Consider the following 14,291-nt stretch of genomic DNA (forward strand, 5'->3'; position numbering starts at 1 on the left):
AAACAATCTTGGGAAGAATGGAATATATCTGGTTTATAGGTTATATCTATTGTTGACAGAAGCCAGGGTAGGAGCCTGGAGCCAGGAACTAAAGCACAGACAATAGAGAAATTATATGTATGTATGTATGTATTATATATATGTATATATATTTTCTCTGGCTGGCTCAGCTACCTCTTTTATGCAGCTAGGGCAATATGCCTAGGTGATATGGGAGAATTGTCTGTATTCTGTCAATCATGTATTTTAATAAAACGCTGATTGGCCAGGCAGGAAGTATAGGCGGGTCAACCAGACAGGAAGTAGAGGCGGGGAAATGAGAATAGGATAAGGCTAGGGAGGAGAAAGCTCCCTCAACCATTCCTGCACAGACCACTGAAGAGGCAACATGTAAGCTGTCACACTGAGAAAGATACTGAGCCATTATGGCTAACATAGATAATGATAATGGGGTAACATAAGTTATAAGAGTTAACAAGAAGCCTGACCTAATGGGCCAATCAGTTTATAATCTTATGGAGTCTTGTGTGTGATTTCTCTTTGGGATTTGCCGGCTGTGGGGTACGGGTGGGACGGAAACCCCAACAAGCCGGCCCCCTCATGTTACACCTAGGGATAGCACTGTTCACAGTGGGCTGGGACTTACTACATCAAGGAAAACCCCAAGACATGGCTACAGGCCAATCTGACAGAATCAGCGTGTGATCAGCAAAGCTCAAAGCGATGAGACTGAGGCTGTAGGTGAACAGGGGACCCTGAATTCGCCTGCACGTTTAGACTCTGGAGACTTACCTCTTTTACTAACGATGCCATATGAAGAGCAGTGAGAGGGGTTTGCTCTGCGGGTTTGACAATCACTGTGTTCCCACAGGCAAGGGCAGGGCCTAACTTCCCAGTGAACACGAGCAATGGACCATTCCACTAGAAAGCAAAATTGAACAATGGACTCTTTGTATCGCTTGAAACTACATTTGTATTGATACTTGCCATCCTGATAAAAGTTGACTAATATTTTAGAAGTTGTGAGTAATTTTTGTTTATTTTACCTAAATTTGCAAGAAAAACTATGAAATGATAAAAAGTTCAAAGCAAACTATTTAGGAGAAGGGAACAGGAAAGAGCAAATCAAATGCAATGAAGTAATTTTATTCTGAATTCTTATTTTACAGGAAAAATGCTACTTCATGGCTTCACATATAATTAAGCATGTTGTAATTTACTTGTGTTTTAAAAGTGTGAAATCCATGTCCTCTTTCTTCCTGGAAGGCACTTATGGTATTTTATCTAATATAATAATTCAGAAAAATCCACATCCAGGAGATTTTTGTGTGTATGTGTGCTAGGGAGTGATCCCAAGGATTAAGCATATTGAATATGTTCTCCACTCCAGTGAGCTAGGCTCAGTGCAGGCAAACAAAATTGTTAAAGGCAAAGAGTTGTCAAATTCCCATCCCAATGGTAAGTGTTTGAGTTCAGATCATTCAGGCAAAACCACTGGCCACCAGTAGAAATAAGATATGTGACTGCTTCTTCTCTATTTAAGGCATTCGCCACCTGGGAGTTCTGAAAACAGTCCACTCTACTTTACATGGATATCTTATGGATTAATCAAGAAATTCAGGGTTATGGCATAGCACACATCTCTGTATCATGTGTGAAGGACAGTGTTCAATCCCCAGAAAAAAAAAGAGGACAAAAGGAGGAAGTTAAAATTTATACTTTTCTGATAGTCCTAGCTGGTAGAGTGATATAAATATGTTTGAATATTTTTTAAGCCTTTGAAGTACTGAACACTTCCATGAATACATTGGTATGTTCAGTCTTACTAATAAAGAGTGACTGTTGTTCCAAAGCCTTTCAGATACTTCATTGTATTTTAATTTAGCCATTTAAACTATGTCAGTTGTATGTGGCCAGTGTCCTGTGTTAACCTTCATGGAAATCTGTTTACTTCCAGAATAGAATTTTTGAAAGAAGAATTTTGATTATCCAAACCTGCTATCTACAGTTAAATATAGGCTACATACTTTCCTAATTGTTATGGGAAAGTTAAACTGAAATTTAAAAATAAAAAACATTTTCCAGGATTTAAACAGTCTTGCTTCAGTTACTCCCCACTGTGGGATGTCTCAAGGAGAAGACAGAAGTACTGGGAGCTGAGTTCCATTGAAATGTTCAAACATGGATGAGCTGTGATAAAGCTTTGTCATATAGTTACAAAGCACAGCTCATGAAACCAGAACAAAGCAAAATTTTCAGAAAAAAAAATGCAATAAGTACTTAAGGCTTATTTGTTAATATTGAAACATCCTCCACGGGTAAATTATTTTATTCTGGACAAGACAGCTCATATTTGAGAAGCAAAGTTATAGGAATGAGTGCTTCAGGTAGTCATGTTTATTGGATTTACTTCACACATAACCATCACACAAGCTTCACTTGTGTGGGAATGGGCTTCAGATCAAATGGAATTACAGCTTTTTTCCTCTATAGGAGTCATGAAGTAAGACTTACAGGGATGATTTGGCCACACACCCCAATAGGCTCACGTCTTGTATAAGTAAAAATATCTCCATCTGAAAAACAGAGCAAACACACCATCCAATAAGGCAAATGCAGGATCCACTCAGGGCAGGGTGATGTGTGATTGGTAGGAGAGGAGGTCCACAGTGACTAGCAAAAGGGAAACAAAACATCCTGTCTCCAAGGTTAATCACATAAGCAGCGGAGCTCTCAAATAACAATTTCATCCTAAAGACCAAGATACAGGTAAATAAGTGACAGGATTGGGGGGATCCCATAGAATGTTAACTCCATTCTCTGTATTCCAAGATGGCTGCCTTCCATCACTCTCATACAAGTAGTGGTTCAGAAAGGAAGTGGGAGGTGAGGTCCCCTCTAGATAAATGTAGAACCACATACAAAAGTTCCCAGTACTCAAATGTTCCAGGAGCTCTAACCTTTAAACAGGTACATGATTTAAAATAGTAAAACTTTTCCAAGGAGTAAGAAGTCTTTCTCTTGGAATTGTTATAGTTTTGTGGCTTCCTTTTTCCTACCAAAAATAAATGCAATCTCTTATTCTATGAATGGAATATTTGAAATGAAATGTGGTTCTTTTCTATCTTTATTTGACTGACACTTATGCCTCACTATCAACACAAACCTAAATGTATCTTGGAAGAGGAAACCTTAATTGAGAATGTGCTCCCATGAGATTTCTCTGTAGGCAAGTCAATGCAACATATACTCAATTATTGTTGAACGAGGGATGGCCCAGCCCACTGTGAGTAGTGCCAAAGCTTGGCAGATGATCCTGGATTGCATAAGAAATCAGGCTGGGCAAGCCATACAAAGTAACCATTATGTTTGTCCATGACCTCTGCTTCAGTTACTGCCTCTAGGTTTCTGCCCTGAATATAGTGTGGAAATACAAGTGAAAGAGACCATTTTGTTCATAAGTTGCTTTTGTTCATAGTGTTTTATCACAGAAAATATACACTATGGAGTGGTCTCATTTGGAGTTTTGCTGTTGTATGCTTTGTTCTGGCTTCCACAGGAAACTAATGCTAGCACACAACCGCTTTCCCTGTCCAGATCTGCAGGTACTTTGAACAGCTTCTCGTATGTTTCCCAAAAGAAGAGTAAGAGCTACAAAATAGCCAGGTTCATAGTACCGTTGTTGTCTCATTCTATTCTTATATCTTATTAGGATATAAGAACCTAATATATCTTATACTGTATCTTCCAGTTAGGGTGAAAGTGCCCATCAGACGAAAAACTTGAAGTGGATTATTTGTGTTCCTGAAGTCATTGTAGATAGAGATGTGAAACTGCCTCCAACCCTTCCCAAACTGATTCTTTTCTCACATAAAATATTTGCCTTGTGTCTGTTCTGCTACTGGTATGTCCCACTAAGGAATATACCACACTTCCATGCAAAGATTCTTAATCCTACTGATAATCAGAGTCTCATCTTGATTTGATGCTTTTGAAATACATTAGTATAAATTGGGTTGTTGAAGTCTATTGGACTAAGTATACTGGGCACAATCAGCACAGCTTACTCATTCCGGACATGCAAAGATTTTGGTAATAATATTACAGAAGAAGTACAAATGTCATTATGGGAATGGCACTCAATAAATAATTTCTGTGACCATTTTGAAAACTTGGGACCCTAAGACATCACACTCAAATTAGTAGGTGAGTCTATGAGAATGTACTTACTTGAATTCTGTCTGTACTATCCACAGTGTTTACTCTTAACAGAATGTCCAGCACCTGAAATCTTTTGGGTCAATGTGAAAAGTAATTATTTACCTAGTTGATAGACATTGTTGTCAGGAGAATTTGAAGGTATTCAGTTCTGCACAAATGGCCTCCACTTCTGCCATCATGCAGGGAGTTTCCCAAATGTACTTACCACTCGGTATTGTTTGGCCATGGATCTTGTCAGCCCAGCCGGCACAGTACTTTAATATTTTTATGCTGACTTCTAAATCCATCATGTATGCATGCGGAAATACTTTCCCAGCATTCATTGATTCCATTGTCTGAAAAATAGTAATATAAAAGTCTAAACATTCAACAACAGAAATTACATCAAGAATATACAGTCAATGATTATAGTAATTACATACTAGAATTTTAGAAATATAAGGATTCTTAAATCAAATGTTCCTATGAAAGCAACTTAAGAAAGAATGAAATGACTTGCTTGTGGTCACATAATAAGATCCTGATGAGAGAGGTAGTGACATTCTGATTGCCTGATCCTACTAATCTTTCTGTCCAATTCTAAGTACCTCTGGCTAAGCGTGTCTAAGAGTCAGTTACATAAGTACTCAGCTGAGAAAATGATTCTTAGTCTCCACCTCTATCAGAGTTCCATCAAGCTTGCACTTGTCATCTGATTGTAGCAACAATTCAGGCTCTGCAACTATGCATAATGTCACCATCACCATCCTATTCCTCTCGTGTATAAATGGTCTGCTCGTACAATTGTAAAACCCATAGCTGTGTGTTCACACAATTCCAACACCTACATAGCAGAGAATTTAACCATTAACCCCTTGTTTGGGAAATATTGTCATAAGTATTTCACTAATTCCTCCTCTCAGAGCTCAATTGCCACCATGGAAAAAAAGGTAGAGAAAGTTTAAGAGCCAGAGAAGATGGAGGACACCAGGAGGACGAGGCCCTCTAAAACAGCTAAAACCTCTAAACGAGGTGCACATGATCTTACAGATTGAAGCAGCAAGCATGGGGCCTGCAAGGATCTGCACCACGTCCTCTGGAGATATATTAAAGCTTTTAGCTTCTCATTTTATGGAATCCCCTGACTGTGAGAATAAGTGAGTCTCTGATTCTTCATGCCTGCTCTTGAGGCTCCTTTCCTTCTGTTTGTCTGCTGTGTTCAACTTCAATATGATGGTTTTTACTTTACCTAATTATATTTTATTTTGTCATGTTTACTTGTTATCTCTTAGAAGACTGTCCTTTTCTAATGAGAGACTGCAAGCAGTGAATCCACATGGTGGGTGGGGGCAAGAGACTTGGAGCAATAGAGGAAGGGGAGATAAAGTCAGGATGTATTGTATGAGAAAAGAATCTATTTTTATAAAAGGAAAAATAAAAGATTATGGAGTTCCGCATTTTTTTATCTTAGCAGTATCTTCTCCTCACCCTTTTATGCAGACTTTAAAGGATGATTTGATATCATACAATCCATTGGGTGTCACCCGGCAGGATGCACAGGTTTGATATTGTCCACTATCTTAAATTAACTCAAATGTTCCTTTATATCTATTAATATATCCCTATGGCTTTCAAGCTGACAGAGGAAGTTAAGACTTCTCACTCTGCAATTAAGACAAGTGAAAAGAAATAAGCTTTGGGAAATGTCAATTACTTTTAATAGAATATTTCATCTACTGCAGAGCTTTGAAATCTATTTTGGCATATTTTGAATAATGCATAATCCTAAAAGAATAAGAGATTTTTAATAATTGATGAATTGCTGATATTTTAATAAAATTAAGGCTTGATTCTTACTGCTACCTAAGATTGTAAAGCTAATAATATTTACTCTGAATTGTAACCTGTGTAACACTTTGTTTTCAGCTGACTTTACTAAAATTCAAAGCTGAAAAGACTAGGAACTATACCCTCCACCCATATTCTATACTGACTTACCTAACTATTGGAATTTAAAAATATAAGGCTTGAGTGCATAAAAAGATTTCATGAGTATAGCAAAGCTGGGTTCTGGACTCTGAGAGTTCTAGAAAAATGATAGAAGCAAGTTTGTCATTCTGGCCCTTAATCAAACTGACCATCCAGTTGGAATGGTGAATGCTCCCGGGAGCTTTCCCACTCTCTCCCTTTGGTGTCAGTTAATACTCACAGCCAGCAGTAGACGGTCTCTTTCCATTAAGTCAGTCAGCTTGTTCAGCAGCCGCCCCCTCTCTGAAGCGTCCATGGTGCGCCATGGGGAGCCAATCTGAAAAGCCTGTCGTGCAGCCTTCACGGCTTTGTCCACATCTGCCTGGAAGTCACAGAGTATTCAGTACAACTTCCTTGCCTGGATCACAAAAAATAATGGACAGCCTAGACTGCAATGCGTGGCCTCTGAGTAAACTGTTGTCTGATACCCAGTGTGTGCATGTGTGTGTGTGTGTGTGTCAGATACCAAGGACTCTTTGGCTTAGCAGGGCCCCTGCTATGTCCAGCCTACTTGGCCACCGGCCCATGTATACGCTCACCTGTCTGAACTGCTCTTTTCTGTTCTAGACCCAGTCTGGCCTTTGATCTTGGAGTTGAGCTTTGCATCTTCTCTTTGCCACCTCACACCTGATCTTTCTATGAGAGAGGCAGTTGTCACTAAGCACAGAACAGATCAGTGCTCATTGGCAAGGCTGCTGGGATGGTCACCAGTTTTCCCATCTGTGCCTTCGGAAGAAGGTAAACCTCACTGACTCCGCTAGCAAAGTCCTCAGCCTGCCTGACAAAGTTTCTACTGAACCCAGGTAGAGAGTTCTTTTCCTGATTGAACTAACACCAGTATCAGAGCAAAATGTCCCATGGAAGCTAAATGTTCAAGGCTTCAATGTTAAGGCATTAATATGACTTTTTTGTTACCTTATATCTACAGACTCATAGTCTTCTTTTTCAGTGTCATTTTATTGTCAAGGAAAAGGCATAATTAGCTGACAGATGTTGTATAATATTAAAGATGTGTTACATTTGTTTATGCTGTGGAACATTTGTTTCATTATACAAAGATGTGCTGCATTCTTCTACATTGCATTTGTTTAACTCTGTGAAGCTGTTACTTTGCCTGTCTAAAACACCTGATTGGTCTAAGAAATAGTTGAATGGTCCATAGCAGGGCAAGCGAAAGGACAGGCAGGGCTTGCAGGCAGAGACAATGCAGAGGAGGAGAAATCTCAGGGAAAAGATCAAGGAATGAGAAAGGGAAGATAGGATGATGCAAGGGGCTAGGACCCAGCTACACAGAAGCCAAGGGTTAAAGAAAGGAGTAAGGAGCTAAGAAAGGCCTATAGGATAAAGGTAAAACCTCAAAGGCAAAACAGAGCTGGGATAATTTAAGTTAAGGAAAGTTGGCTAGAAACAAGCCAAGTTAAGGCCAGACAGAATTTCTGCATATTTATTTGGGAACTGGGCGGTGGGTCCCTCAAAGAACCAAAGAGCCAAGAGCTAAAGAGGTCTTAAAAAGTTTTAAAAAACTACAGACAGGCACCTTAAATATGTTATTATATTAAAACCTCATGCCCCATACTAAATGCTAATGCTAACCCTTAAGAAAAGAGACACAGTATTTAACAATTAATACTTCATTATACTACAGTAGCCTCAGAACATCAACATTTTGAACCCCACCTCCCTGTTCTATATTCCAGGGTAACATTAGAAATGCTAACATCAGATCTATAGCCTGTGGATTTTTTTAATCGTTCCTGGGCATATTGAGATTTAATTTTTTAAGTTCTTATATATTATAGATATTTATTCTCTACCAGATGTATATGATGCAATTTCTTACACCAAGGACAACAGAACATTTACCCAACAGCCTGAGCAGCCACGTTTTCATGTCTTTCACTGAACTTGCAGTGGGCTTAGAGCTCAGAACGGTGAGAAACAAAGACCTCTGGTGTGAACTAGACCTGCGAGTGTTGAAAAACTTACCTTGTCCCCTTCTTCCACATGGCAGATGATCTCCTCAGTTGCAGGATTAAAGACAGGAAATTTCTTGCCACTCACTGAGTCATGCCACTCATTGTTGATGAAGATCTGTGGGGATGCAGCAAAGGCAGACAAAAAACATTTAAATACGCAGTATGGTGAAGGGTTTGATAAACTAGAGTTGAGGTATTAAGTGTTATCCAAATATTATGAGGCTTTCCTGTCTAAGAAATGCTTGCATATGTCATTTAACACACACACACACACACACACACACACACACACACAAACCCATAGAGGTTAGACAACTGGGAATTTAGGTGTGTGTTACTAGGACATAGTAACCAGGAGAGGCATCCTTAGATCCCTGGAAGAGGGTGGGAATTTCAGTGTTTGCGCCCTGAACTTGGGTTTTTCTTATTTTAAGAAACTGTTTTTATGTACATTTGACTCCATTTCTTCTTCTGCATAAAAGAAATCTTAGCCTTGTAATAGAGTCATTGTGAGAAAGCTAACAGAAGCTTTGTAGCTTATTCCATGTGCACAAAAATATTATTAGCTACTGACATGTTTGTGAGCATGGAAAGTACTGTCCCTTGCTAACTTAAATTCTTTAAAGATGGTGCATTTTTTATTTACACCTATGTTTTTTCCCATGTGAGTTTCATATGCATGCAGGTGAAAGAGGACAGAAGACATTGGCTGCCTTGAAACTGGAAAGTGGTTAATGTGTGTGAAATGAGAAAGGAGAAATAAGACCCCAAAGCCCAGAAAACAAAATCCTTGACTCCTGAGATCCTTGGAGAAGCCTCAGAACTTCTCTCTGATGAAGTCTCTGTCAGACAACACATGACTGTGCAAGATAAGACTGACGGAAAATTAGGAGAAAATGAGAGGAGAATGATACAGTGGGAAACAGATCTGGGAAAAGTCAGGTAAAACTATTCTAGAAGTTACAAACTATTCAGAAAAAAACACACCAGGGCTAAGATAGCTAATGTAGACCATTCCCCATGAGCCAGCCCTGGCCTCAAGTGCTTCCTTATCAATCAAATGCTCTGGCTGTTGTACCCCCTCAGGAAACGGGGCTCCTCATCATCCTTTATCAATGGTAAGAAGGCAGAGCCAGTTAGAGGTGACTGAGTTTGACCAGTGGCCCTGTAACTTTCAAATGAGCTCCTCATGCTAAAGCTCTGTAGCAGGAATGGAGGGCACATGCAGCGTTTCCTCACTGCTCCTGAGGAGTTACAGACAGAAAGCAGATGGGTGCACTTGGATTTACAGAGTTATAAAGGCTTCCAATACAAAAGGGATGTATTTTAAAAAAGAAAGAAAAGAAAAATAGTTCTCAAACACTGAACTCCGTTTTATCTACTCCAGTCGAAGAGGAACTGAACTAGGGGATGAGTCTTGGATAGGTGAGGTGATCATATAACGATGGCTTGTTTTGTGTGAAGAAAACAAAACAAAAACAAAAAACATTCTGAAAGTTAAGATTATGCGACTTTCTGACTATACCTGTTTTTCTTTCTCTTTTTGTTATTAATCTGCTTTTTCGTTCCTTTCCTTTTGCACGAAACACTGTTAGAGTAGGAAAAAAATCTTCTGGTCGAGAATAGATTCTCAGACCTGGGTAAAGGCTTAACATCAGAGTTGGACTGGTTCAATCACTTTGGACAACTCTAGGAAGTTGGGCTCCCCTTAACCCAAAATAAAGAGATAAGTAGAATAATTAGTCATTTAATGAAATACTGTACTTTTTCCTCCCAGAAAACCCACCCCTAATTCATAAGTTTGGACCAAAGCACTGTAGGATGATTAAACTTTTTGCTCTTCTGAATTATTTAGAAAAGAACAAATTTCCCTTTTCCTCTTTCTATATCTCCTTTGAGAATGCTTTTCTTAACAGTTTGATCCTTTCTCCCAACAGTTTGGACTTCCTATTCCTTCCTCCAAAACTTCCCTGCCCTCCATGTGGCTCTTTGCTGGGCATGTGTTCCACTTCAGTGCCTGTCTGAATGATGAGAATGCTCCCCTCCTCCTCCAGTAGCCTTCTCTGAGCGGCTTCTGAGGTTTCACATCTAGTTTATGCTGGGGTTTCCTTCTAAGTTTCAATAATAGTACTCCAGATTTCATTTGAGTCTATTCATAAATTATTCCATCAATGATACTGAGAACCCCAAGAAATAACCCTGAATTTCCCTGACATCAATACCATATACCTCTTGCAATAATAAAGAAGAAAATGAAAACAGTGAGAAATATAATACAAAAATTGAGACACTGATCAGACAAAGCAAATTGACAAATACTTCTCCCACCTGCCTTTCTGGTTAGCAACTAGGAACTTAGTTAACAGTCACTATTTCTACCCCTCTAAAGTGAAAACAAAATATAATTCTCCAGGGGATGCAGTAAAGGAACATGCAGAGAGATAGAGAAAGCTCCCCAATAAGATTTAAATGCATACATAGCATCAATGTCTTCCCAAATGTGACAATGCTGTAACCAGCACATCAAATTATATAATGCTTAATAAGTAGACCAGACTTACATAGAAAATAAAAATTCACTGAGTAGTGTTGCTTATTATTAAGTAGAGAAGTGTTTGAACATCAAATAAATGTGTTCTTGACACTTAAGTACTTAGTCTCTCCATTCTTCCTAGGATGTCTTTATGAACCGTTTGCAGTGAAGAAGTTTCAATCTGAAAACGTCTTTCTATGTTAAGGGATAACAGGTCCTGCCTGCATTTGTACATGGCACTTTAAAAAATACCTTATTTTTCTAGTACTTTCACCTCATTTTTCATTAGGTAAGTGCTAAATGAAACAACCCAGAGAAAAGACAGCTCACTTTAAAACTTCCTTGAGATACACACACAAACACACACAGTCTTGGGAAAATTCATAAATGACAAATGAAGGAGAGGAGGAGGAGCTTTCTGATGATCAAAATACTTTTCCATTTGAAACCATGCAAACCAAACTCTTCTTAGTGATTAAACTGTAACTATATAAATGGTGTGGACAGTTCCCATCTTCTTGGAATACCTGATTTGTAGATTGTGACAGGTATTTCTTCCAAATGAGAAGAGGGTCAGAGTCTATGAAGTACACACACGTTGACAACTGTGAGCTATTGGAGAGTGTGGACACATTCTAGTTCATATTCTTTCCTTTGTCAAAACCAACACTGAAAGCATTTTCTGTCCAAGAAATCCTGGTGAAATCATGCCTCAGGGCATGTCTAGCTGCTCATGGATCATGGCCAAGATTCACTCCGCTCTACAGACCCCAGCCTAAGCAAAGAGCCCTTAAGCCAGGCAGCTCCTAAGGGTGCTTGGGAAAATGCAAAGGCTTCAGGGATTCGAAACCAACTACATTTGCTCACGAGGAAAACAAAATAGATGAGAGAAGACATCAGGTCTCCTCACTATCTTTAACACTCTCTGATGTCCTTGTTTGTGTCAGAACCCAGCATGGTCCTCCCGAGATTTGAACAGTTCGTCTCTCACTTTATTTTCTGCATCAGGCCATAACATGGCTAATTTTAAGTGACTTTCTAATAACTTGATTGTGTGTGTGTGTGTGTGTGTGTGTGTGTGTGTGTGTGTGTGTGTGTGTGTGTCTGAGAGAGAGAGAGAGAGAGAGAGAGAGAGAGAGAGAGATAGGAAGGGAGGGAGAGAGATTTTTCTTAATTTTGGAATTCTAAGATATGTAACAGAAGTAGGCATAAAACTGTTCAGGAGGCAAAATGATGAAAGTCCCTCAGGACAAGCCCAGTCTAATCATCTCCTCTCCCTGGCTGCAGATTTCCATGCCGGGGTCAGATTCCTGCTCTTCTGTCTCCAAATATTTAGCGGTTAACAATGACATTTTTTTTTCCAACAAAAGCAAGCCTCCCTGGAGAAATAAACAACTACTAATTATATTTCAAAATAAGAAAAACAATTCAATTCCATTCGGGGGTTTTGGCAGCAGTCTCCATTCAATGTCCAGGGTTAAGTCCACCAACCTTAACACCGTCAACAAACATATAGCCCTATTTTCCTGTTCCACTGTGCTATTTTGAGATAGAGAGCCAGAGAGAGACCTTGCCATGTGCCTGGCTCTTTCCAGTAAGTTCCTCTGTTTGACTCCACATAAGTGCTCACTGCGCAGAGTTAATAGACCTGCTGCTCATTCTGCTTCACTGCACTCTGGAACAAGAATCATTCACACAAGGTGAAATCCTTTTTCTTTGGATGTGTGTCTTATGAGAAGTTGTCTGATATGGCTTAAAATTCACCACTGAATCAGGCCACTTGATTTTCAAACTTTTTGTCTTTCTGTCTGCAAAGAAGCCCCAATCGACCATGCTTTAACCAGGACCCCAGGGAAAGCCCCACCTGCAAGTGTCTTTCTTACCTTGGTGTACTGAATCTTCAAGTTGGCCAGCGGGGCAGGGATTTCAGGTTTTGCAGGGGAAGACATTGCTGGTTTGGCTCCTGGAACACAGGCGACAGGCTCAGCAATTTGGTTCTGTTAGGGCACTTGCTCCTTTTTATCTGCATGCACTAAGGGTCATTTGCATATCCGGATATGATTGGATGGGCAGACTCAGAGCAGGGCAGAAAGGACTCTACTCTCTTCTAACACTTAAGGCTGGCAGGGAGTCTTAGCTTTTAAATGTGTATCTTTAAGGAACCTGCACCTCAGCCCTGAGGTCCCATCTGGAGAGACTGCTCACTATTTACAGATGAATTAGTTTACTAGAAAGAACCTGTGCTACTTGCTCTGGACACTCGAAGGCAGTTATCATTTTCTGGCTTTTTCATGACTTTTTAGGTTACCATGTAACTTTCCCTTCTCTGATAGACTGGGAAAGAGGGAATTTGTGAAGTAAAGAAGAAATGGTTCTGTTCTCAATAGGAGCTAGGGGAAGAGAACAGTTATAGGATATTATTTTGAGATGTATTACATTTGTTTATGCTGTGGAACATTTGTTTATATTTTAATTTATAAGATTTTTTTTTAAAAAAGTACCAATTCAAGTTCCCACTCCTTCCTCTCATTCCCTCCACACACCCTCACCCCCCCCCCATCTAATCCTCAGAGAAGGTAAGGCACATTGCTTTGGGGAAGGTTCAAGGCCCTCCCTACTATTTCTAGACTGAGCAAGGTATACATTAAAAGAAAATAGGTTCCAAAAAGGCCAGTACATACAGTAGGTATAAATCCTAGTAGCCCCTCAGTATGTTCCAGCTATGCAACTCTCAACCACATTCAGAGGGACTAGTTTGGTCCTATGCTTGTTCGTTTCCACTCCAGCTGGAGTTAGTGAGCTCCCATTAGTTCAGGTAGACTGTTTCAGAGGGTGACCACGGTCTTGACCTCTTTGCTCATATTCTCATTCCTTCCACTCTTCATCTGAGCTTTGGCAGCTCAGTCCAGTACTCTAACTCTCTGTCTCAACTCTAATTCCAATTCTCTGTTACAAACGCTGTTCCAATTTATTCTTGTTCTAATTACTCTGCATTCTTCAATTTCCTACATTTTTATCCTTCTACATTCATTGCTCTTCAATCTTACTTCTTCTCCATTACAAACTCCCATATATATATATATATATATATATATATATATATGCATATATATATATATATACATATATCCCTCTGTTCAGTAACAACTTGTTAGTAATGAAAAATTATACAAGGAAAATTCTCAGGGATGCAGGCATTTTTTGAACACATGTAGCAAAACTTATTAAATAGTTTGTAGCTAACCATCCAAACAGCTGTGGGGAGGTTCCAGCTATCTCTTAAAGCAGCCTCTACAAAAGTTACAAAGGGAGAAAATTAAACCATTGAGAGAACTAAGAAAGACAAAAAGTATATGTGCATTATTCTACATTTCTTAAGTGAGATTAATAATATCTGGACATGGTTAGTCAATTAATAGCCTTTTTTATCACCTGAATCCCAGGACCTAATCAAAAACAATTATTCTATTGCATCAAAAGCTGGTACAGAGTGTTGATTGCTTTTCTGAATCAGAGCAGAAAGGTGTCAGTGAAGGAAGCTTAGGTCAACACAG

The 14,291-nt window shown here is 39.3% G+C and overlaps 1 protein-coding gene across 1 annotated transcript in view; it reads right to left on the bottom strand.

The window, feature by feature from the left end:
* The window catches only part of LOC125403389 (aldehyde dehydrogenase, cytosolic 1-like), a 32,220-nt gene extending 19,462 nt beyond the window's left edge, over positions 1–12,758 (bottom strand). Inside the window, exons 1-6 of the mRNA XM_048438691.2 lie at positions 12,621–12,758; positions 8,215–8,319; positions 6,410–6,550; positions 4,427–4,556; positions 2,515–2,576; positions 793–921 (exon numbers count right to left, since the gene is read on the bottom strand). Coding sequence (XP_048294648.1) covers positions 793–921; positions 2,515–2,576; positions 4,427–4,556; positions 6,410–6,550; positions 8,215–8,319; positions 12,621–12,686 — 633 coding nt within the window. The 5' untranslated portion in view covers positions 12,687–12,758. The remainder of the gene's footprint in view (positions 1–792; positions 922–2,514; positions 2,577–4,426; positions 4,557–6,409; positions 6,551–8,214; positions 8,320–12,620) is intronic.
* Between the last annotated feature and the right edge of the window lie 1,533 nt (positions 12,759–14,291).

Source organism: Myodes glareolus, chromosome 7 (assembly GCF_982192425.1).
Source record: "Myodes glareolus chromosome 7, mMyoGla1.1, whole genome shotgun sequence".
NCBI classification, from domain to species: domain Eukaryota; kingdom Metazoa; phylum Chordata; class Mammalia; order Rodentia; family Cricetidae; genus Myodes; species Myodes glareolus.